The 23,755-nt window shown below is 33.2% G+C and overlaps 1 protein-coding gene across 1 annotated transcript in view; it reads right to left on the reverse strand.

The window, feature by feature from the left end:
• Positions 1–470: 470 nt before the first annotated feature.
• The window catches only part of LOC145665771 (uncharacterized), a 45,500-nt gene continuing 22,215 nt past the window's right edge, over positions 471–23,755 (reverse strand). The window contains exons 2-5 of the mRNA XM_081732898.1: positions 16,345–16,501; positions 8,231–8,421; positions 7,462–7,569; positions 471–817 (exon numbers count right to left, since the gene is read on the reverse strand). Of these exons, the coding sequence (XP_081589024.1) occupies positions 667–817; positions 7,462–7,569; positions 8,231–8,421; positions 16,345–16,501 (607 nt within the window). The 3' untranslated portion in view covers positions 471–666. The remainder of the gene's footprint in view (positions 818–7,461; positions 7,570–8,230; positions 8,422–16,344; positions 16,502–23,755) is intronic.

Raw genomic sequence — 23,755 nt, forward strand, 5'->3', positions numbered from 1 at the left:
AGTTAGAACTTCTTTTTGTACATTAAATATGCCGCCAAAGAACATACCTAGGCGTTATGTGTAAAAGAATTAAATAATATCGTTTGATGTGTGCATTTATTAACGCTTAACAATATTTTCTACACTGGTTACGAAGTATGGTATATGAAAGTAAACTGAACGTCTTACACAAATTTATTTATTACATATTACATATAAGGAACAACCGTGACGTCATGCATGGTCACATTCTAAAGTATTCAATTCTCACTTCTGAAAACCCTGTAAGCTTTAATTTCAAACATGTTATTTGATAATTGCTTGGTTTTGATATCAACTGTTTAGCCTAATGCAAAATACATAGGCCGCATTGAATATATTTGGAATGTCATATGATATGAAAAACAAAAACAAAAATTCTGAAATTATTTTGTTTTTAAGAATTAAGATACAATTGAATTATATTTTTCCATAAAATTAAAGTTTACAGTTGAATAATATTTTTCCATAAAATTAAAGTTTACAGTTGAATAATATTTTTCCATAAAATTAAAGTTTAAAGTTGAATAATATTTTTCCATAAAATTAAACAAACTTTTTATCAAATGTCATGATATTGTTAAAGTTCCAGTTATGTCGTAAGTGTAAAATGCCACTGACAGTCATGTGAATAACTCTGACGCTTATCTAACTTTCGACGAGATAAGTGAAGTAGTCGAGAAGTCCTTGTGGGCATTTGGAAAAAGCACTTCTGCAGTCTTTTCCGTTTTCTCCTAGTCTTTGTGCCCTGATATAATCTTCATGGTCTTTATCATCTTCATACAGCACATTAGAAGGCCTGAAACACACAATTATGAAGTTTATATATATAAAGTAAATAGGGGGATATGAGAATAGGGGGAATATAAAAGAAGGTTTCCTCCTTGTAGCACAGCAAGTACAAGATGAAATTTCTTGTTGCGTGAGTTGGAAGCACTTTTGGAGTCTTGGTTGCGACTGAAAGTTGTGTAAACGTAGAAGCAGAAAATTAAGAAAATATTGATGGTTTAAAGATAAGTAATGTAGCCATAAAATGCGTGTTGTTATTCTGCTCCTATAAAACATAAGATATTTTCCGAATATACAAAACAATTACAAAAACTTGGTTACTCACGTGTAGTGCACAAGGTGTTCCCTTTGTTCACAAGGCATGGCGCGCGTTGCAGAATCGTATACGAACAGTTTTGCAAACCTAAATAAAATAAATATCAAGATGGGGTAATACGAGTTAAGGCATTCGGGGAAATATGGATACGTGGATTTACGTGGGGAATTTTTTCAAGAGACAAAAGGTCTCGTGAAAGCGACGTAAAGTACGTTTCAAATATAGGGCTCGATAGGTGGAACAGTAGGTAAGCCTCGCAAGTATGAGTTTTGTCCCGTCCCGTGAAAAATAGTAAATAAAAAATTGAATACAAACACATTTAAAGTTGGGAACTTTCCTGTTATACAGTAAAAAGTAATAATAATAATAATATTTCACGTAAATTTTAGGTACAGTAGGCAGTTCCAAAGAATTGACAGCAGACGAAAATCTCCTGATTATGAAAAGGAGAAAGAAGTCTACAACGACAAAGAAAGGTAAAACGACTATGATCGCCAAAGTTTCTGAAAATAACACTGACTCTCCATGTTCAGTGTGCCAAGGAGGGTGGCTCTACGGTGGGGTGCTGACTGCCACAGCCAAATATTGGTGCTGATTGCCACGACTGGCGCTGATTGCCAATATCAAGGTGCTGACTGCCACGAGCCTGAGAGAAAGTAGCTAGACGTAACATTACCGGACGCCAAGAAACATGAAAGAAACTAGATGATCCTTAGGATCGTGTTGTTCAGACCAACACCTAACAAAGGTAAACAGGTCTCTGTATGTACACTCATGTCCAAAATTATTGTCACATGATTATAAATATATTGTTCTAGTAATATAATTTGATAACGAATTCGCCCTGTATTTCTTATAATGTTGGTATGTGTATAATCGGCAAAGACAAGTATGTGGTAAATTTCGTGTCAAAAGAGCAGTAAATAAGAACAATAAAGCGAAAATAAAATTTTCTTGTCCATTTAGTTACATTTTATTTTACTCATTATGATTTTCGTTTTTTATCATTCTTTTCCTATGAAATTTATCACAAATATAAATTTTCTGATTATACACATAATATAAGTAATAAAAGTACTCTGCTAAATTATCAAATGATATTCTTACAAGAAGACAGTTATAGATATGCGACAATAATTTTGGACATGAGTGTACTTTCAGTTTTGTCAGGGAGCGGTGCGTACAAAATTGGTACGATTTATGTGTTCTCACTTAAACTCTCTATGTCAGCATGAACTTTGTACAGCTGTGCAAATTGTTTCGAGCAGTTCAGGAGAAAGCACTCGCCTGCAGAGAAACTAAGCATGCCATTTGAAGTCCCAATTCATGCTGATTATAACAAGCTAATAAAATTCCTGTACGGTTGAGAACGGTTCCAGATATTCAACTTGGATGTTTATGTGAGAAAATGAGGATATACGCATTTATACGCGTTAAGTACAACATAATTAGTAACGAATATTGACATACAAATTGAAAGCTATCGGAAGTAACAGAAAAAAAGTGTTTTGCAATAACTAACGGGTTTGTTAGATACAATTAGTCATTACATTGTTCACAATAATCATAGGTTAGAGATGAAAATTGATCTCTGTTGTTCTTCTGTTTTATGAAGAAATGACGCAGGCAAAATACTCCCTTGCACCATGAACATTTTATATGTGCAATTGTGTTGCATCCGTCAAAAGAACAGTTCGCAGAACCTAAGCAAAAAGCAAATTCGACAAGTGATTCAAAAGTTATAGGCCTTGTTCATAACCTGCCTTGCAGAACGCAAACTGAAACAATCCAATGTATCGCGGTGATCGGAAGTGATTCGTATGAACACGAACTTTATTTGATTGTTTCGTTGGTACATTATAACGTCCAGATGAAGAAAATTCATACTATGTATATACAAATCTCCTGCCATAATCTTTGATTGATCTGAATAAAAACACATCAAATTGTTGCACAAATCATGTGCAATTCTTTGGTATCTTCTCGACCATTAGGTCTTTGCCATCCGTCATGCGACTTGTAATGGACAATTTGTCTGTGAATGGACCCCAGTGATCAAGCAATAGCAAGTTCAAACCATCAGGCTTCGCCATAGGTGAGAATACTTAACACATTAAAACGTGCATCCACTCATTTTATCATATAAATTTCCAAGCTGAATATCTCGAACAGTTCTCAACGTACAGGAGTTTTATTACCTGTTGTAATCAGCATGAATTGGTCCTTCAAATGACATGCTTATTTCTCTGCAGAGGAGTGCTTCTCCCAAACTTCCCTTGTCAGCTGGCTTCAGACCATCATATCCATTAAATAATACAATAAAGCAATTAATATAAACAATGAAATGTGCAAATTGTACATATAACAGAAAAAACAATCCCTTTATAAACATCCAAGTGTATGTCGTTCCACTTAGTGAGCAACTTTATAACTTATAGGATACCACATAGATTTACTGTGATGATTACTAAATTAATCCCTACTAAATTAATTAATAATCATAAATTTAGTATGAGGGATTAATTCCTCTCTTTCCAAATACAGTTTCTCCCAGGCTCGTGGCAGTCAGCACGCCGTCGTGGCAGTCAGCACCTTCATATTTGCAATCAGCGCCAGTCGTGGCAGTCAGCACCTTCATATTTGCAATCAGCGCCAGTCGTGGCAGTCAGCACCAATAATTGGCTGTGGCAATCAGCACCCGTGGCAGTCAGCACCTATCCGGTTCTACGATGATTACAATGGAAAAGATTGAGTCAAGTGTACACGATGTTTCATGTGGTATCATTTTGTGTGTGTTCATTTTGAAACCAAGAAGATTATCTGTCTTCAGTGTCCTTAGGCAAAATTCTTAACTTCACCAGTTCCATGTAATATTTTTCAATTATAAGTTCCTGTTTCGTAATATTGAGTTCCTAATATTGTCTATAAGAGTATGTTTGTCACTACGTTTTGTCCTAAAGCTTGTTATTGTAGAATTTATGTACTGTGAGACGGTTAGTTAATGTATTTGTTTTGTTCATATTCCCTGCACTCTAAGCCATATTACCCTTAATTTGGGGGTAATGTGGTTTATTTCAGATAAGTCGCAATTATGTGTGTGGTACTAAACAGTATGCGTAATGTTCTAATGTTTGCTAATATTTCTATGGCGTAGTACTCAAGCTTTGTTATTACCGAAGGTTGTTTCAGTTGTTTAATAAATTACTGAAATACAGAGCTTTATTTCAAAAATTTTCCTTATTCTCCCTATTTACTTTACATACATACACACACACACACACACACACACACATATATATATATATATATATATATATATATATATATATATATATATATATATATATATATATATATATATATATATATATATATATATATACACTCAGTTATCATAGATGATATTATTTTTTTACTGTTTATTTGCGTCTTCTTTTGACATCTTGATATACGTAACCGAGTAATAATGAATCAAAGAAAGGAATTACCAAAGAAATTGAAGTTTGAAATCACTTTTACCAGTAACTTGTTGAATTACATATTGAAAACTTTTTGTTCAATCTATGAATTCTAAGTATCTAGTTAATGCTAGGATGAAGCGAAAAAATATGTTTTATGGAAATATAATGATACTGAGAAATTGGCAACTGATGTTGAAATCATGAAATTTTAATAAAATCATCCCCAAAAATCAACTTGTGTATCAGCAATATATATATTCAAAAATTTCAACATTAAAGTTATTCAAAAATTTCATATTCCGAAAATGATTTGTTTAACTCCTCAAAAATGTTCCTTTCTACAGAATAAAATGTTCTCCAAAATTTTATCATTTTTTTTAAAATCCCATAGATCGCTCATCGAACTTAAAGTATGCCAGATGGGAGCATTTACCAAGTAGTACTTCAATTATGGAAATAGAATATTGATGCCGAGTAAATGTATTGTGTAGTTTTAATACGATGGCGCTATGACGATGGCGCTAAATAGAATCACATGTTAGAAAACGATTTATCTTGTGTTCGAACACTCAGTTCTGCGATCCAGGTCTCTTTTCTTTCTTTTCTCCAAGTGCATATTTTAATGTGGCCAAACTTGGAAAAGACTTGTGAAAGATATAAGAATTGTCTTGAAAGTTGTTCAGTTTGCAAAGGTATTTGCAAAATTTCCACAATTTCTAATATCTACTTTGTCATTGTAATGCTTATTCAATAACTCACATGCGTTTTTCTTTCCTAAAAGGATGTAGGATGTAGGTTAAATCATACTAGAAAATTACTTTCGTTTCATTACAATTTATCATTTTCAATTTTAAACTAATGGAATATTTTAAAACTTTTAAAAGAGACACTTTCTTTATTTTCCATTATAAATTTGCTAATTATTGTAGTCAACTACATTTTATTAAGTGAAAATAAATTAAGAATGTCTAAACCTAGCTCTCTATCCGTGACAATTGGCAATAAAAGTGCATCCGAAGGAGAGGTCTTTTTCGCAAAATCAAATAATGAAACGAATAGACATAATAGATTAAAGCAATATGAGAGCAGATTCAGATCGTAAAAGTGAGCATTTTCTGAGACGAAAAGGTATCCATTAGCACGTTTGTGATCTGAATTTCTTGAGCTCAGGATTTCTTTGAAAAATAAAAAATAAATAAATAAAACTTATATCATCTTCGAGTGAGGAGATGAGTCAAATTACACTAATAACATTTGGGATAAACATACATCAGCTACAGAATTCATGTGGTATCCAATTAAGATTGTAGACTGGCTGCAGCAACAGCTTCCTTACATTGCTTTTAGAATGATTAATTCCAGAGACTTGATAACACTCAGTAGTCTGCCAAGAAAGTCAAAAGAAATGGCAACACGAAATTTTGTGTTACGAAAGTTGTAGGGAAGAGAGAGAGAGAGAGAGAGAGAGAGAGAGAGAGAGAGAGAGGAGATTAGCGGTCACTGGTGCACCTACATGCAGTAATTGGTGAGAAATATACGCTAATCATCCAGGCGCGCAACGACTGTGTTAATAATGATTGACAGGCGTTATCCACACCATACAATTCCCATATAGATCACAAACTTTAAAGGAAACTGTAAAGTATTTGGTAACAAAGTGTCAGCTATTTTGGAATGAACTTGCCAATATCATAAATATTTTCTTCGTAATTCGGTCAATTCTTTTGTAAATCGTTACAGCAGAAAAAAGTTTAAAATTAATTTATTGCCTTCAATTTTAAAAGACTGAGTGAAAAAAGAGGATGGAAGATGTAAACACCAGCGCTTTCAGTCATTCCAGTTGGAAAGGATTGTAAGAATTTCCCACATTACCAAACTGAAATGAGTGAGTTGGGTCAGCTAATCACCTTAATGTGACCTTAATGTTAGTCTCTAAACACATAAAGAACACATATTGGATCTCTAAACACAGACTGGAAAATAAAAGAGTAATACAATTTCTTTATGGTTTTAAAGCGTCAGAGAAACCGAATTCCTCGAAATTTTGCCAATCCATTGCCAACTATTTTTTTTTTTTGGGGGGGGGATAAGAATTACTCTTTCAACTGTCATTCACCACAATATTCCTCCCCTCAATCTCAAGAGTGATTATCTCTTAGGTACCTTCTATCACATCCTAATAAGCTAATTGCATCTAAAATAATGTCCTAACTAATTTCTTTCTCCCATTTAAGTAGCTAGTGTTGTCTGCCAATCGTGTCATCCAAACTTTTAATAATATTTACCATTTGATTTTCATAACATACAGCAAATTATTCCAACTCTTTAATCGTATCAACATTTCAGACATTTACAGTCGTTCTTTTGTACTTTTCTATTCTGTACTCTATATGAAAGATTTGATCACTTTGTTTCATAACATGCTGGTCAATGACTTACAAAATACCCTTTTCTTCTTCCAAAAATTTCTCTCGTCATTCCTATCCAGGATTTCCCTTCTCATTCATATTTTGTATCTCAAAATTACGTAGTTGCCTCAGATATAGTACTACCTACATTACAAAAATTACATAGTTGCCTGACCCATTTTTATCTCCTGTAACTCTATGGAGATATCCAGTTTTAATGATCTGATAGTGCGTATTTTTCCTTATTTCGGCATATTTCAAGGCAACTAAGTCCTGTTTTAACTTTTACACAACTTAAAACAATTTTAAATTAGTGTATTTTGTATTACATACCTAGGGATCACATGTAACTAAGCTGCAAATCATACTTTGAGAAATACTGATCAAAAGAAAGTTGTAGTTGTGTTGCCTGAAGACTACATTAAGCGTACATTCTATAAAATAAAAATATAAAATAACATGTACTTACGTCAATACAAGGTGTAAAATTTCTCCAATAAGTCTTTCTTGATGAAAAGGTGCTTCTGCAGTCTCACAGATGGTTCGTAATACGCATTCTTTACCACTGAATCCATATCTAGCAATATAAAATATTTAATATTTTCTACCCTCAAATCACCTTTAAATACATTACTCTTTGCCAAATGTTATTTATTAGTACAATATTATCACCCAAACACAATGTAAAACAAGTTTAACCATAGACATCTCTGATTCAAGATCTGACAAAACCATAGCGTTGAACTGATGAGATTATTCCATAAACAATGACATTTACTAAACAATGAATTTCTATCAAAACTAAAATGGGATAGTAGTGTCACATGACACTATGTTTATTTGTTGTGTAGGTCCTGGCCGCAAAAGTAAATTACTCGTCATCAGTAAAGTCTGAAGTTATGCCTCAATCTCCTTAAGCTATTACTCAAGAAAGTCGGTGGCTCCGGCTCAAACCTTCAAATAACCGCAAACTAATGAGAGGTCACTTGTACAATATCTAAAAAACACTTTCAAGTTTTTAACTATGTGACAGAAAATCAAAATGTACCGAATATACTAAGTATTCTAATTCCCATTAAGTTAAATCATGTAATCGCTTAGAACTACTGTTAAAGTATTTATTTAAGAAATATTGTCAAATTTGTAATAGATGTTTTCGGCAAATTTCATTGAAGCTCTATAATTTTACTTCCAACTGTATTAATATTTCTAATGATTTAAATGACTATGTTGATTACCTTTTCTCCAACATATTTTGCAACCACCAATAAATGTGTTTTCTTTCAACATCTCGAAGAGATCGCTTATACGGCCCATCTATGAGTTGACTGTAATTGTCCGGTAAGGGATACAGAGACTCAGAGAAGAGAGTCCAGCTGAAATCTCTGGTCGGAATATTATTCAAAGGCAAAGTTAGGCCAAGCACTAACTGAAATAAAATTAAAAGCAAAATATTTTATTTTAAAAGTGGTTCAGAATATTTTCATTTAACTGCATTACTCGCTGAAAATAAATAAATAATTAAATTTAATTTTATAATTAGACAATGAAAAACTCTTAAAATTCAGATGTATAGTACACTGTTCTGTGCATTTTTAATATTTGATTTATTTGAATTATTCTTATATTTATAAAATTGTTTTATTCCTTTACTTACCGTTCCTTCCTTCCTTCCTTTCTTTTTATATCTTCTAGTCTTCCAAACTATGCTATTTATATATATTGGAAGCTTATAGAACGTCTATCTATTTGTCTATCTGTTCATTTGTCTGTCCATCTGACAGGTATCGGAGCAAAAATGGTAAGAGACGTCAGAATATGTTTTCTTGGAATCGATTCAGCGTCCTTGTTCCATAAGTCCTAAACGGCACAAGTTCTAAAAGCATGGGCACAAGCCCTAAATTTAAGGTCTTCTGCAACTTAGGACTTCTGCTATTAAAGACTCATACTTTTTTGCTTTCACTTCCTTTAGTTCTGAATTTCGGTCCAACTACACAGAACTGTGACAGTACAATAGTTGCCACAATAGCTTACGAAGTAGTTAATTTAGACGATAACAGCCTAATTCTAAAATAATAATAATAATAATAATAATAATAATAATAATAATAATAATAATAATAATAATAATTTTTAGTGCATACTGGGAATTACAGAAATAACTGCTCACTTACAATTTCCATATAAATAACATGCAAATAACAAAAATAAACATAAATTAAAATAATAAAAATAAAAATAAAAATAATAACTATTATTATTATTATTATTATTATTATTATTATTATTATTACGTATTCTCCATTTACATATGAAATATACAATAATTTACTCCATTGTAAGAATGAATTAAAACTTTAGTATTTCATATTAATTAATGAAATAAAATATTTCAGTTTAACGTCTCTCAAATAATCATTTCAGGCTAAGAGAACGAGGATTAAAGCACAATAATGATGATGGAAGAATTGATAGAATGGGAATATGGTAAGAAACTTGTGTACGTCGAGAAATCAACGGGATCTATTATTGACCAACATTACTTAAAGTCAACAGGCAAACTCACCCCATTGATCATATACAACGGAAACTTTCGTTAACAATAATAATAAATCTATTATATATATATATATATATATATATATATATATATATATATATATATATATATATATATATATATATATATATACACTTCTTCCTATACGTTTTACATCTGTTTGACACGCTTGATTTTAATATGTACATAATTACGTAAATGTTCACTCACTTATCTTACGGGCAGTTGAGAGCATGGCCGCTTACACAACCTAACCGTATTCATCGTTTCTAAAATACTTCATTACTTTATAAATATTGAAAGTGTTTACATGATCAATATGTAACTACAACACACATATATCACTGAATCTATGTTGAATGCCGTTATATTATGACATTAACCTATCCAAACTATTCACTATGAATTTAAACTATTCTAGAATGTTTTTCATACATATAAACTCTTTACTGTTCTTTATATTGTAATTTAGAAAAACAATTCCTGAAAATTTCAACAATACAACAGACACGACCAAAGGACACAATTTTCCTTCATCAAAATTTAAGGAGGGTGTAAAATTACCTGTGTGCTCCCCATTCCTACATCTGTGTAAGTTTCTGCCATTCACAAATCATAAGTCAGAACATTTTATTATTTCCAAATCAGTGTTATCCCTTTAAATCAGGGTTGGAAAAAATACATTTAAAAAAACAAAACACGTGTTTAAAACACGAAAAAGATATTCGAAATGTTTTAAACATGTTTCAAAACACGAACGAAAAAGAACATATTTTAAACATTTTGAACAGTTTAAAACATACTTCAAAATCGTGTAATAACTTATTTGTTAAGACTTTTTACTTTTTACTTGCAACTAGTATTACAGATTCATTCCGTATACACTGATTAGTGCAACATTGGAAACAGAAATAAAATTGTTTGACTAAAAATGGCTTTTATATAGTTTTTTTTAAATGAATTTTTATTGGCCACTTGTTGTTCAAGATGATTTGCGAAAAAAAAGATTAAATATTTTCGTAGAACACTGGTGATAATGCACCTTAATGTATCAAATTTCGTTTTTGTAGCACCAGCGGTTTTGGAAATTACTTTTTATTTCCGTAAGCTGCCACTGATAACCCACTTTTTTTTTTTTTTACCTAATTTAATTTGTGTAACACCAGTAGTTTGCAAAGTGACTTTCGAATGACCATTCGATTTAATATGACATTTTTTTTTACGGTATTTGGCACAAATAATTGTATTATTGGAATTTTGCACACATGTACATAAATTGATAACCTGGAGCTGGGTGAAATTTTAATTGCAAACATTTGATTGCTATTTCAGAGTGCTAATAAAATTATTTTTAAATAATACATTTTCGAAAAGCGATGTTTCAAGCACACTTCAGGTTGTGCTAACTTTAGAATATTTTCTGCAAGCCCGTGTATTGGTTGTTGTTTAAATCAATAATTGTATTGAAGAGAAACAATATTTGGGACATTCAGAGCACAATGGATCCAAGTCTATTTTCAATAATGTTCAGTTTTGCTCCGCAAATGAACGCTATTTCTAAACGTAATATCTTAGCAGTCAAGAGTACGAAATAAATGAAACTAAAACCACGTGAAAGGGCATTGGCTAGTTTCATATGACGGTCGTTAGACAGGGGTGTCAGTGAGGGCAGGAGGGCAGCCGCGCCGAATCCGTGCCAGTTGCGGACGTCCCAGTTGCGGACGCTGCTCTTATCTGTTAAAATCATTCCCAGTTGCGGACGCACAGGAGTTGTTTGGAATTTCCATGCCTCGATTACGATGCAACCAGACTTGTTAGTCCCAATTGCGGACGCGTGCAGGAGAAGAGGTAAGATCTATTGATAACAAGCAGCAACGTTGCCACATTTTTCATTTCATTACATTTACTACCCTGCCTCGATATAAAGAATTCAAATCTGTCAGTATACGAGCATCTATAATTATAAAGCTATGTAATATTAGAGATACTGCTAACCACTAGTTTATCCATTAATTACATATGAAATACATGTATACATCAGAATTCCTGTAATTATTTTGCAAATTTGTGCATTATTTAATTTCATTTATCCCAGCAAATTTTTAGTGAGGGAAATTTTCGTAGATGCTAGCCCAAAATAACACTTCCATTTTTATTCCTGCTGTCGAAAGAGAAGTTATTTAAATTTATTAGTTTTGCATGATAATTTACTTAATTGCTTGTTTTGAAATTACTTAATTCCTTGTTTTTGAAGTCATTAACAAAAGTTTGTAGTTTGCAGAATATTAATTGATTAAATATTTAATCATAATCGACCGTTTCGCACACGCTCATCGACGAGGAATATTTAACGTCCGAGGAAAATTTCTTATAAAGATTCATTAAGAAGATCCATTTCTCAACGTAATTGCACGCAAACTCCTAGCCTAAACTTTCGTACGAAACTATATGAGACATAACTATGCATGGTAATGTAGAATCAAAATCTTATGATGAATAATAAAAGGAGAGTAATAAAATGAAATTTAGTGGGAAGGTTCATTTCCATGAAAAACTGAACAACACACAACGTAATAACTTCAACTATAGGCTCATTCTACATGTGAAGTAAAAAACAAAAAAAAAAAAAAAAAAAAGGAAGGAAGGAAGGAAAAATAGTGCCTCCGGAAATGTGACGTTAAAAAAAATCCACTAACGCGAATAGGAGAAGCTCTGAAATATGTTTCCTTTTGAACAAAACATAACCCAAAGCGCAGGTTAAAGGATGCAATTTTCATTTCAACCAGTGCCTATGGAGAAAAGTGCAAGAAGTAGGGCTTGTACAAGAATACACAAATGATGATGAGGTTAGGTTGTGCATTAGAATGTGTGCTGCTTTGGCACACTTGCCAATAGATAAATATTCAAGAAGACACACCACGCAACAATAAATTGCAGCAATTTTATGATTATTTAGTCGCCCAGTGATTGAAGAACTCGACTTTTACTACAGAGATTTGGAACTGCCATAACACGAGGCACAGGACCAACAACGCACTGGAAGGCTGGCACAACAGACTGCGTTCTATTACAAACAAAGCACACCCAAACGTCTCTTAGAGTTAGTCCGAGTTCTCAAAGATGAAGCTCGGAACAGCGACTTTTTGTACGATCGTTTGGATTTAAAAATTGGCGGGAAAAGAAGAAAGAAATCGGCAATACTATTAGACAAAAGAATGCGTAAAATTCTTGCGGAATTTCAGGATACTGGTAACATCATGAAGAGTTTGCGATGCACAGCATATGTTCAGAGACTTGAGTAGCTTAGTGTAAATACTGTATATAAGTGGTTTGTGTAAATATTGTATATAATTCACTACCTGACAAAGGAGAACTGCAAGCTCATTCTCATATAGGCATAATATTCGACAGTGGCTATTCTCCTGCAACTTGTAAACACGCCAGTGCCAATAGTTTCAACATTGACACTGCCAGTAGTAAACCTGGTTAAGTGTGAAGGGAAGTTGCAAAGAGGCAACGAAATCCTTGTGTGGGGGGGACGGTTCCCATCTTATTTTTTGAAATAAAATTCTCCTCACTAAACATTTGTGAGAAGAATTTTATTTCGACATTGTAAAAAGGCTAAGGCCCCTGAAAAAGTCATGCCCCTATAAGAACTTAATAGCTACACCCCTGAATGAATCTCTTTTCAGCAAATTGTATTCTTGCAACAAAAACTCCTTCTCGTTGCTGAGAGCAGGGTAGTAAATGTAATGAAATGAAAAATGTGGCAACGTTGCTGCTTGTTATCAATAGATCTTACCTCTTTTCACGCACGCCTCCGCAATTGGGACTAACAATTCTGGTTGCTTCGTAATCGAGTCATGGAAATTCCAAGCAACATCTGTCCGTCCGCAACTGGGAAAGATTTTAACAGATAAGAGCAGCGTCCGCAATTGAGACGTCCGCAACTGGGAAGAACCCAGCCGCGCCCACCCCCACTCTGAATTTCTCATTTTGGGGGCAGTAAGGTAGATTTAGAAACATTTTGACAAGCGAAGTCCAACAGAACTAGTTTGAAGTTCTTACACCGAATAAATACGGAGGAAATATAGATGATCAAACCTGGAAAGTTGCTTAGGCACAATTTCCAGAATTTTAAGCAGGCCCGAAACTCGAAAGTAGAGCCACATTTGGAATCCTTGGGTCAAAAAGAAAAATAAATACAAAAGAACAATATAAGCGCGGCCAATGGAAATGGATTTTAACTGATCAAACTCCATATTTATTCGGTGTAAGGACTTGAATTTTGTTCTGTTGGACTTTGCTCAGCAAAAGGTTTCTGCATTACTGTCCCGAAATTTGAAATTCAGGGTAGGCGGTAGGAGGGCGGATGACCTCTAAACAAACGCCCCTCTCTAGCGGTAATCATATAAAAGCTCTAGATTGCACCTTGTCACGTAGTTTTCTTACTTTCTTTTCGGATTCGTCGTCGAATATATGACGTTTTCCGTTGGTGTATTCTTTTTGATACACCCTGCATTTATTTAATGTAATTATGCATCATTGACTATGACATTTGGAGCTTGACTTATTAATCTTTCTCACAGTGCAGCGTACGCAATATCTTAAATTTATGAGCAGGGAGGGAGAAAATTAGCTCTCCTGTTTCCCCATTCTAGAAACGTCCTTGTATAGCGGTTGTCCTATGAAACTCTAGCCCACACTACACCTTTTTACGTGGCTTCTGGTTCATTTATTTCGGACTCTTCGCTACGAAAATAGTATGTTTGCTGAGCAAAAATGAACCTTTTTGAAAATGGACTTGGATCCTTGTGCTCTGAACGACTCATATCTAAAAATATTTTTAAAAACCCTAAGTTGGAGCCAAATTTATCCTGCAAACCCAAGTTTGTTCGAAACGTATACAATTAGTTCATTCGGTTTACTCGAAATGATGTCCTCTTTTCTTCCCGTAAAACTCATGTTAAACGATTCCAAGTTGTACGAAGACTGAGAACCAACATGTACGATGTGTATTAACGAATGCCTGTGAAATTTTAATTTCAGAACCGCAATTTAGTAAAACCCTTTGTTTTCTGAATACAACACAAAAACTTGTTTCAATGATAATTCTTTTATTTATTGTTTAATATCATTTCTACAAGTAGTCCAATTTTCGACTACAACACTTCCTCGCGAGTTAACTGATAAGCACTTAAACAATACAATAGACGATAAAAATACAATGGGAAAAAGAGGCGAAATAAATTGTGAATCATCACATCGATCTGCTGTAGCCACGAGAAATCAAAACATTCACAAGGGAACAGTGTTGCCACAGTCCTAGCTTTGGAATGGGCTGAAAAATAGTACCAAATTAAATCAAAAGGGGCTGAATTCATTATTTTATCACAGTGTAATAATTACATGGCTCTATAACACGAAACTAAAAGAAGTAAAGTTCTAGAACACTCCGCCCCATTTCTTCAAATCAAAAAATTGCTCTTTTTTAAAAAAACATCCAAATAGGAAGACCCCGAACAATTGTGAAAGTAGATAAATCTTTTCTCGCACGTAGGAAGTATAATAGAGGCCGCAAATTAAAAGGGAAAACAGTTAACATCTTCGATGTAAGGAAATCAAACGCTCCTCTACTTCGAAGTGACCAATAGACCAAAATGGTATTATGACCATATATGAGAAAAATATATAAAACGAGGAACAAATCAATCAATCACGAAATGTAGAAAAAGTCTTACTGACACTTTTGAAAATGTGACAAGTAGCTGTTAAATGGTGCTGAATTGAATAGAATTGTACCAAATTTTTTCACAAAAAGGACTGAAAATGCCAGAGTGGTACCATGAATGACAAAAAGGGCTGAATTTGGTAATTGTATAAAGTGTGGTAACACTCTATGGGAAGAAAACAGCCTTCTGAACGGGATCATTTTTTTGTAATTTTCTTTCTCTGGCAGATTTTTTTTTTACAAAAATTAAATAAAATAAAATTAAACATGTTTAAAACAAGACTTAAAATACAAGTGTTTAAAACAAAATGTTTAAAATGTATATAAAATTTGTTTTAAACAAAATAAATTGTTTAAAACAAGTTTTAATCATTTGTTTTAAACATTTTGTTTTAACAAAATAACCCAGCTTTAAATGAGTGTTCCTTTAGATGTTCAATGTTCACCTTGGATAATATCCAAAATGATACTCTATATATTTTAAATTCCATAGTGCCTATGCCTACTCCCTTTACAAATTGTATATTTTCTAAATCTAAATCTCGTACTCGGTCGCAGCTACACTACACAAAAAGTAAAATTACAATGTCTATTGTCACTGATTGTAGACCACTTGTCCACTAGATCATAAAGGCAATTTTAATAACCTCATTGAGAACTCAGAAGAAACTTCCTCGTAGTTCAATTCACATGTAGTTAGAAAACATAATGAAATATTATACTCTTAAAGGTTAAAAGGAAACGTGCAGCTGGAGAATGATGAAAGAATTAGAAGTGAGACATACACCTATTTGGAAGTAACGGGAGAATCTCCAAGAATGAGCCCTGTGTTGTCTGCAAGATGAAGGCAACAATACTTAAAAGGAGAATTGAAAACTCTATCACTGATACATAGCGCATCCATTTATACAAATCATAATTTATTACTAATATTTCTACACCTTATTTTAAAAATATTTGTTTCATTAAAAAAAATATTTTTAAAAGCTTGTGAGAGACTATGAAATTAAGTAAACTTCAATATTTGTCATTTCTTTTTACAATGTACACGTTATACTTACTTCATAGACGCTGTTCGAGGGCGCCACCAATAGTTGCCGTTTCTGTCTTGTTGATTCAGCTTCTTCTTTGGAAAGTTCTTCCATATCTTTATCACACCGAACTTCTTCCAAACTTGCTAATAGACACGCAATGAGGAGTACCAAGAACACTGGTTTCCTGCAAGACATTATTACAGTACGTTTTATTAATTACATATTTCTTTACAAGATTATTTGATAAGAAAAAATAACTTTTCTCATTTGTCATAAATGTAGTAGCCAAGTGTAGAGTAGTCAATAACGCTCTCGGGCGCGAGTGGTCAAGGGTTCGATTCCCAGTGGGAATGCTCGAACGAAAAAATATAAAAAGAAAAATCAGCTCAGGCATCCTGGGCGACGTTTCTCCTGGGCTTTCTTCATTTAAACGGAATGGTACCCAACATAAAGATCCCGCAGGCCGTTTCCTTCCTTCTCCATTTTCCTGTGTAATGTGCTCGCCGAGAGACGTCATTCATTATACGTGACGGGTTTAAAGGACCATAGATACCGAATACCCAGGAATATAATTCCTAATACTAATTTTTATATATGTAGCAAAAAAGTAGGAAGAAGAGCAAGTCTAGACAAGTAACTTGATAAACTCGTATAGTTAGTGTTTAATATAGAGTAAAGCGGGGTAAAAGGCCGCACTTAATGTTCAGCATGCTATTGCTGCTATACCAAAAACAATATTGAGATGATCCATACCAGTTAACAAACCTTATTCTTTTGCCTATAAAACAGACTGGGTAGATGAGAACTGGATTTCATAATGTATGTTCTAGACGGCGATAACGTAACAAACTCAGTGTATGACTTTTACCCCATATAGGGGGGCAAAAGTCCTTCAGTTAATGGGTAAATGGACGCTTACACAAAAGAGAAATTTACATCGATAAACTTTTTATTTCACAGTTATATAATTCGTATTAAATATAAATTGTGTTTGTGTTTGAATTTTAAAAATAAGAATTTTAATGCTTAGAACATAGAGATATGTGCTATTGTTTTTATTTCTACAAAGGTATAATTTTGGAGCTATAAAATTTTCAAAACAACACATTACGTACTGTGATCATAATATCTCGTGCTTGCAAACTTAAGGAGCTTATTTTTAAAAGGAGTGTTCTACTTCGGGCGCTCAATGCATATCTAGAAGCCTTTGACAAATAAAGCAGAAAACAGCAACGTGCTCACTGAGTGACCAACGAGATGTTCCCTTTTGAAAATAAGTTCCTCAATTATTCATGTAAAGATTTATTTTTAAATTAGGACTGTGAGAATTTTAGATATTTGGAATTACCAATATATTCTAACAGAAATCACATACAAAAGTACCCTCTCCTTCATAAAAGGTACATTTTTCGTGCCACCACTTCTTGTATTTTCTACGCTGTATTCAATCTTCATAGGGAGGATCTTTGTAAACCTCTTCACAAGAAGGACAATTATACAACTCTATACGACCACCTTTTCTAGGAACACCAGCTTTTTTCCGAGAAACATCATCTTTCCTAGAAGCGCTTCTAGTGTAATAATCTAAAATATTATTACAATTATACATGTATTTTTCTATATCCCTGTTAAATTTTAATTAAAAAAATTATTCCCCTTTTAAATTCTTTCTCCGCCACTGCTTCTTTAATGACCACGTTATTTTACTCTCATCTCTTTAGTTTCGACATTAAAATTTCTATTTAAGTAACATAAATGACTATAAACAAATAATATAAATCACGGGAAGGAAGGAAAATAATTTGTAAAGATAGGGACCATCTCATCCAATGAGATGGGCTAGAACGGTTTCCTGTAGTTCGCTTGCATCTCTAACTCGATTGTTATAGGTCCTATTGGCATTTTTGCCTTTAAACCATTGGATGCTAGTGTACAAAGACCGCTAAATCTGTGATGTTAGCGTCTTTTCTTGAAGAACGTGTGCGAGCATAGGAGGGTCAACTAATGTGAGGAAAAATAAATAAACCTTTACACACCATTAGTGCTCCGTTTCAATAGGATTGGACAGACACGAATAACAGAGGTATGAAATAGTGAAATAAGCAGAAATTGAAAATAAAAGAACAAACTAACAGCAGAAAGTAATAGGCAAAAGTGAACACAACAATAGTCATGTGGGCAGCCATATTGCATTAACCGGAATTTTCAACAGAAAATAAATAAATAGTGAAACGTTATTATAGGTATCTTCATCCAATAAAAATAACAGTGTCTCATTTCTTTCATTTATAGGTATTGTTGTTTTTTTTATCATGGCAGCCCCATGCAATTTCTGTGCCGTCGTAAACATTGACATAATGTCAAGTTAAGTAAGGGTGGCCCACCAGGGTACAAAAATGTAGTTCTTTCGGCGAGGCATCTGCCAGAGATCCTTGACTGATCTCTGCAGATGTCTTAAACTTGAAATATGTGATTTTATAACCATTGTTATCAATATTCCCCTCCATTCGGTGTAGAAATTGACCATTGCTTTGCAAACCGAGCTATATCGAAACAAAATTTAACAATCCACAATAGGCAAGAGTTCCACCGTAGTTAAGTATCACACCGGAAAATATATAATTGTTGATTTTAGTTAATGTATTGTGTGATTTAGTCGTAGTAAAGGTCAAGGTCAGGTCCATGATATGTAGTATTGATTAGAGTATTTACTTATTATTTATTTGTTTTGTTTAACCTCATTTCTTTTAAATAATTTCAAGACTAAAATAATTATGCCGCGAGTGTTTTTCGATAATTTTCGTAAATTTGATTCAGTCCATGACATCCATTTAGTGAAAATATACGTATGAAAGTGCAAATTTTATTGTCAGGTGCAAGGGATGCATTATCGTTGTCTACTGTGTCGACTAGGGTGCCATCTGTTACTCTTCGCTTAATGTTAGTGTTTTGTTTTAATAGAACAATTTTCACCAAACTCCTTCGACGAGTTTGATAAGTAGCTGCTAGTATGCAGTTATACGCTTCAAAAAAAAAGTGGTCTTGGGTTATTTTAAATATGAAGTTTTAATCTTGATATGCTGTTGGTAATTTCATGTAGAAATTTAAATTCGTTATTAATTTAAGAAAGGGTAAGAAAGAGTATTACCCAATTATTGCAAGCAAATCCAGTTATTTCAAGACTGCAGAAAAGTGAGAATGTGTTTTCGTGTTGTAAATGCTAGCCATGTCACTTATCAAGCTAACATTTATTCACATTAAAAAAAAAATAAGAGTATAGTTTCGTGGCGGTCTATAGGTATAAAAAAAAAAGTCAAAATGTGTTTGACCGTGTTGTGGCCGTAACGTAATGTAATAATAATATAAATAAATAAATATAAATATAAATGTTTTATTAACAAGTGAGAGACTCTCGGGCCCAACACCAATGATAATTTATAAGAATATTGATAAAGACCCCATGGTATTTTGAGTATAGGCCACGGTTAATGGAAGTACATGTGTATTGATGAGTGCGTGTGATATTTCGGCGTCTTGCACTAACTGTATTTGTTGCTGACAAAATTGAACAATTCGGTACGCGTTGGGAAAGGAAGGTTATTTGGTTGAATTAGGTAAGAAGTTGCAGTGAAGGAAATTTATACTTTAGGTAGGAATCAACAGCATAATAGTGAACTTTCTTAATGAAACAACTGCCAATTGTTCAGATATAGTGTCAAAGTAGATTTCATCGGTATATACACTTCATGTACATGGATTTTTTTTACCCTACCACTTCCTTTAGGCACAAGTGCATGACATTCATTTCACTAATGTGGATGGTCAACTAAAACTGTTTTATGAAAGTTATGGTCTACACTTAAGTTTTATACTCTGACGAACGGCGAAGAAATATTTTATTCCGACGTCCAAACATTATTCCAAGCGGCTGACTTGCGTGGTGTGCTTCTGGCGTGCAGTAGACAACGTGTTGTATGTATGTGTGTGTGTTGATTTGGGAGGATGCAAATTTGTTGTTTTTCCGCGATTTCGTTTTCGTACTTTTGGAATCTGTTACATGCAAGGAGAAAATCGATAGAGATGATGTTCAAACTTTATTATTGACATCCCACTACTGTAAGATAACACGCCGCTCCCTTTTTCCTCTTACGTTCTAGAAACGCGGCGCATGTCTGTAGCGAGCATGTCTTTGTGAGCTCATTTTGGGATTTTGGCAGTTTTCTTCCCAAAATGTCGGAATTTTGAATTATTATTATTATTATTTCTTATTATTTTCTTAGATTGGAGTCAGTGCTTTACTATTTTCCTGTCTTCTACGGACATTTAAAACTACCACGATTTTTTTTTTTTAGAATATTCCAAAATTAATCAGGCAAACCCAACCTTCCGATGTAGTCGGCCGTAACCGACATGGACGTTTCTGGCAGATTACAGCGACTAGAGCGCGGGGAACCTAAGGGTAACGCCTAGGGTGTTTTCTCTTGGTTTTCCATGCTAGGACACAGCAATTCCAGCGGTCATGTCGGGACATTTCAATCCGCCCGATATTTGGGGGCGGTATTCGTTCGGAGTTTATGAAATAGTTTGGATATTCAGCGAATGTTTAAATGTTTTTTTTTAGCGTGGGAAACTAACAGTGTCCACTTCTTACTACTTCTTCATACCTTGAAACTTATGCATGTGTTGAGGATTAACGAGGACTACGAGTTGGGAAATTGTCTAAATTAATGCTAGCGATATTTTTGGAGTAGGGGAAAATATATTTGGCATTTAAAATAGTTGCTAAGTTTTGAAAAAAAAAACGACTCGCAGTGTCGTTTACTCTCAACTAAGTAACTTTGACTGAATTTCTTTTGACTCCTGACTTTTCTTGTTCTAAACTATCTCTTTATTTTTAATATCCCCCTATTTTCCCTAAACATGTTAATATATCTATATAAAAGTTTGAGCGTCAATTCGTAGTGGTTGTTAACTTTTTCTTTTTTTTTGCTGTTTATACATTGGTTTGTACTCAATGATTACGTTTCGGGCCTATCTGCTACCTTCTTCGGTCGTGTGTCTGGATTATGGCGAGCTGGGTTATTCAGTGGCAGATTAACATTTCAATACATGTTTTTTTTTCTTTCCGGTTTCTTGCGACATAACTTAATTGACATCGTATTTCCTCGTCGAGCTGAGTGCAAATACCCATTCTGTGTAGGAAGAATCACAATATAAAACTTGATTTTGTTCTCTCCCCTCAAACTTGTTACAGTTGTCGATACATTTGAATGCATTTAGAGAAAATTATTGATCTTACAAATACTATGTTTTTTTTTCTTTTATTCATATACCTAATTTTGAAGTAGCCTTGTTTTAATAATTTTGTTCACCCAAAGTCATTTTGTAACATATATAATGAAGTAAAGCTTCCTAGCGCCACAGAGCATTCTATATAAATATGTTGTACGCAGTGGAAATGGGGTTGAAAATAAAATTGAATTGTGATGTATATATTATATGGTTACAGGGAATTGTAATGTTACGATGAAAAATATATAATTAATCATTACAAAATATTTGAAATAAGTAAAGAAATGTAAAGTTAGCCCTGTATTTACCGATTCTACATGATTTTTGTCGAGTCCCGACCTACCAGTACATTGTTCGAATTGCCATCTGGGGTGCTAGCCATATTTTGTTTGATTTTTTTTTTAATATATATTTGCTGATTTTAATACAATTCATAGTACGATATTTGTGTATACGTATCATTCAATACTGTTAAAATTTTGTAAATTGGGTGGAGAGACATAATTATGCATCAACTTCTCAGCGAAATAGTGATTTCAAAAATCAGTGGTGGCAAGTAATATAGTAACAGTCTAAACCAAGCGCTCAGGAATACCAAATTATATCTTTCCAACTTAGTGAAATCAAAGTTAAGAAGCTGTCCCAAAATTATATATATCCTGATCTAAGAAGTTTTGCGGTCGTTATGTTAAGTGGAAGCAGTAAGATATTAGACTACAATCCATCATTTAAAATTCCTCATAATGACTAATTATGCTATTCCCGGATGAGACTTATGATTTCTGTGTGGAAATCAAATTTTCTTCAGGTATGATACGTATAAGTAAACCGATAAGGTTCCTTCAAGCAGATCAGTTGAAACGCTGATCAGAAGCAGGGAAATATATATATATATACAATTATGAAAGTGTGCTGTGTACTCTTAGTGAAATTTTGAACTACAATCTAATCGACATAGGACCCGATATAGATTTCTTTTAATCAAACGATTTAAGATTTAATTGGATGTGAGCGAAGAGACTCAAAGTTCTAATTAATTCTAACTTCTTCAAGGATTTTGTTTTATTGTTATTATTTTTCGTTACTTTGCTAACTTGAAACCTTTTCAAGTATCTTAAAGGAAGTGGTTCACTATTGGACGTTTTATTATCAACCATTCTTCGTATAGTATCAATCGTAATGCCACACTGATAGTGGAGCTAAGAAACAGATTTTGTTTTCTAGACGTGCTTATTAAATTTCACATACGCAAAAGCTACGAAACTTTCTAAAATGTGTAATATATCTATGTATATTAATTTCATTTATATTTTAATAATCTGGTTACCGATGTGTTGGATACTTTAATAATCTCAAATGTAACACCGTTTTCTTAAAACTCATTAGTTAAATCTGTTTTGCGAATGATAAAATTTTAAAATCTTGCTTTCGAATTTTATTATATTCTGTTATACATTTTTTTCTTTTCTTCCAATCTTTTTCTGTATGTTAAAATGAATATTTCGTCTATTAAAATGTTTTGTGGAATTGAATTACTTGATTCAACATGTATTAGTAGTGAGTAGTACCTGACTTTTGACTTTAGTGCTTAGTATAATTTAGGAATATGTAATAAGATAGTTTTGGTGTGATACTAGTAACCTATGACAAGTCAACAGAATTATTTTAAACTTGGAAATCCATAAATATCAACATTTAACAGAGTTACCATCAAAAGCCTAATGAATAAAACATGAGGTGGTGCATCATCATGATAGAAGAAAATAATGAATACGGTAATTTAAGTTAACGGTACCATTTTATTAGAAAGTCACTCTGAAATACGATTAGTACATTCATATCAATTCGCAGCTTACCAAGGAGGGTTTCGGTTCATATTCAATTATTCGGCGTAATTGAATATGAATCGGCCTAGTTCCAATTTACTGTTAACTTTGAATTTCTGATACTACAAGCAAACAATAGCATGAAATTACCTTAGAAAAGGTAATTTCGTGTCATTCTTTTTAAATTGAAAACCACTCGTCCTCATCCTCCGTTCTGGACACGGTCATATAACTAAAAGAAAATAAAATATAATTTCGGAAGTCCATTGCCTTTTAAAACTTTAATACCTTCATAAATCATTTAAATCCGTTAGGCTTAT

This window comes from Thermobia domestica, chromosome 12, assembly GCF_964235325.1.
Source record: "Thermobia domestica chromosome 12, izTheDome1.hap1.1, whole genome shotgun sequence".
Classification (NCBI taxonomy): Eukaryota; Metazoa; Arthropoda; class Insecta; order Zygentoma; family Lepismatidae; genus Thermobia; species Thermobia domestica.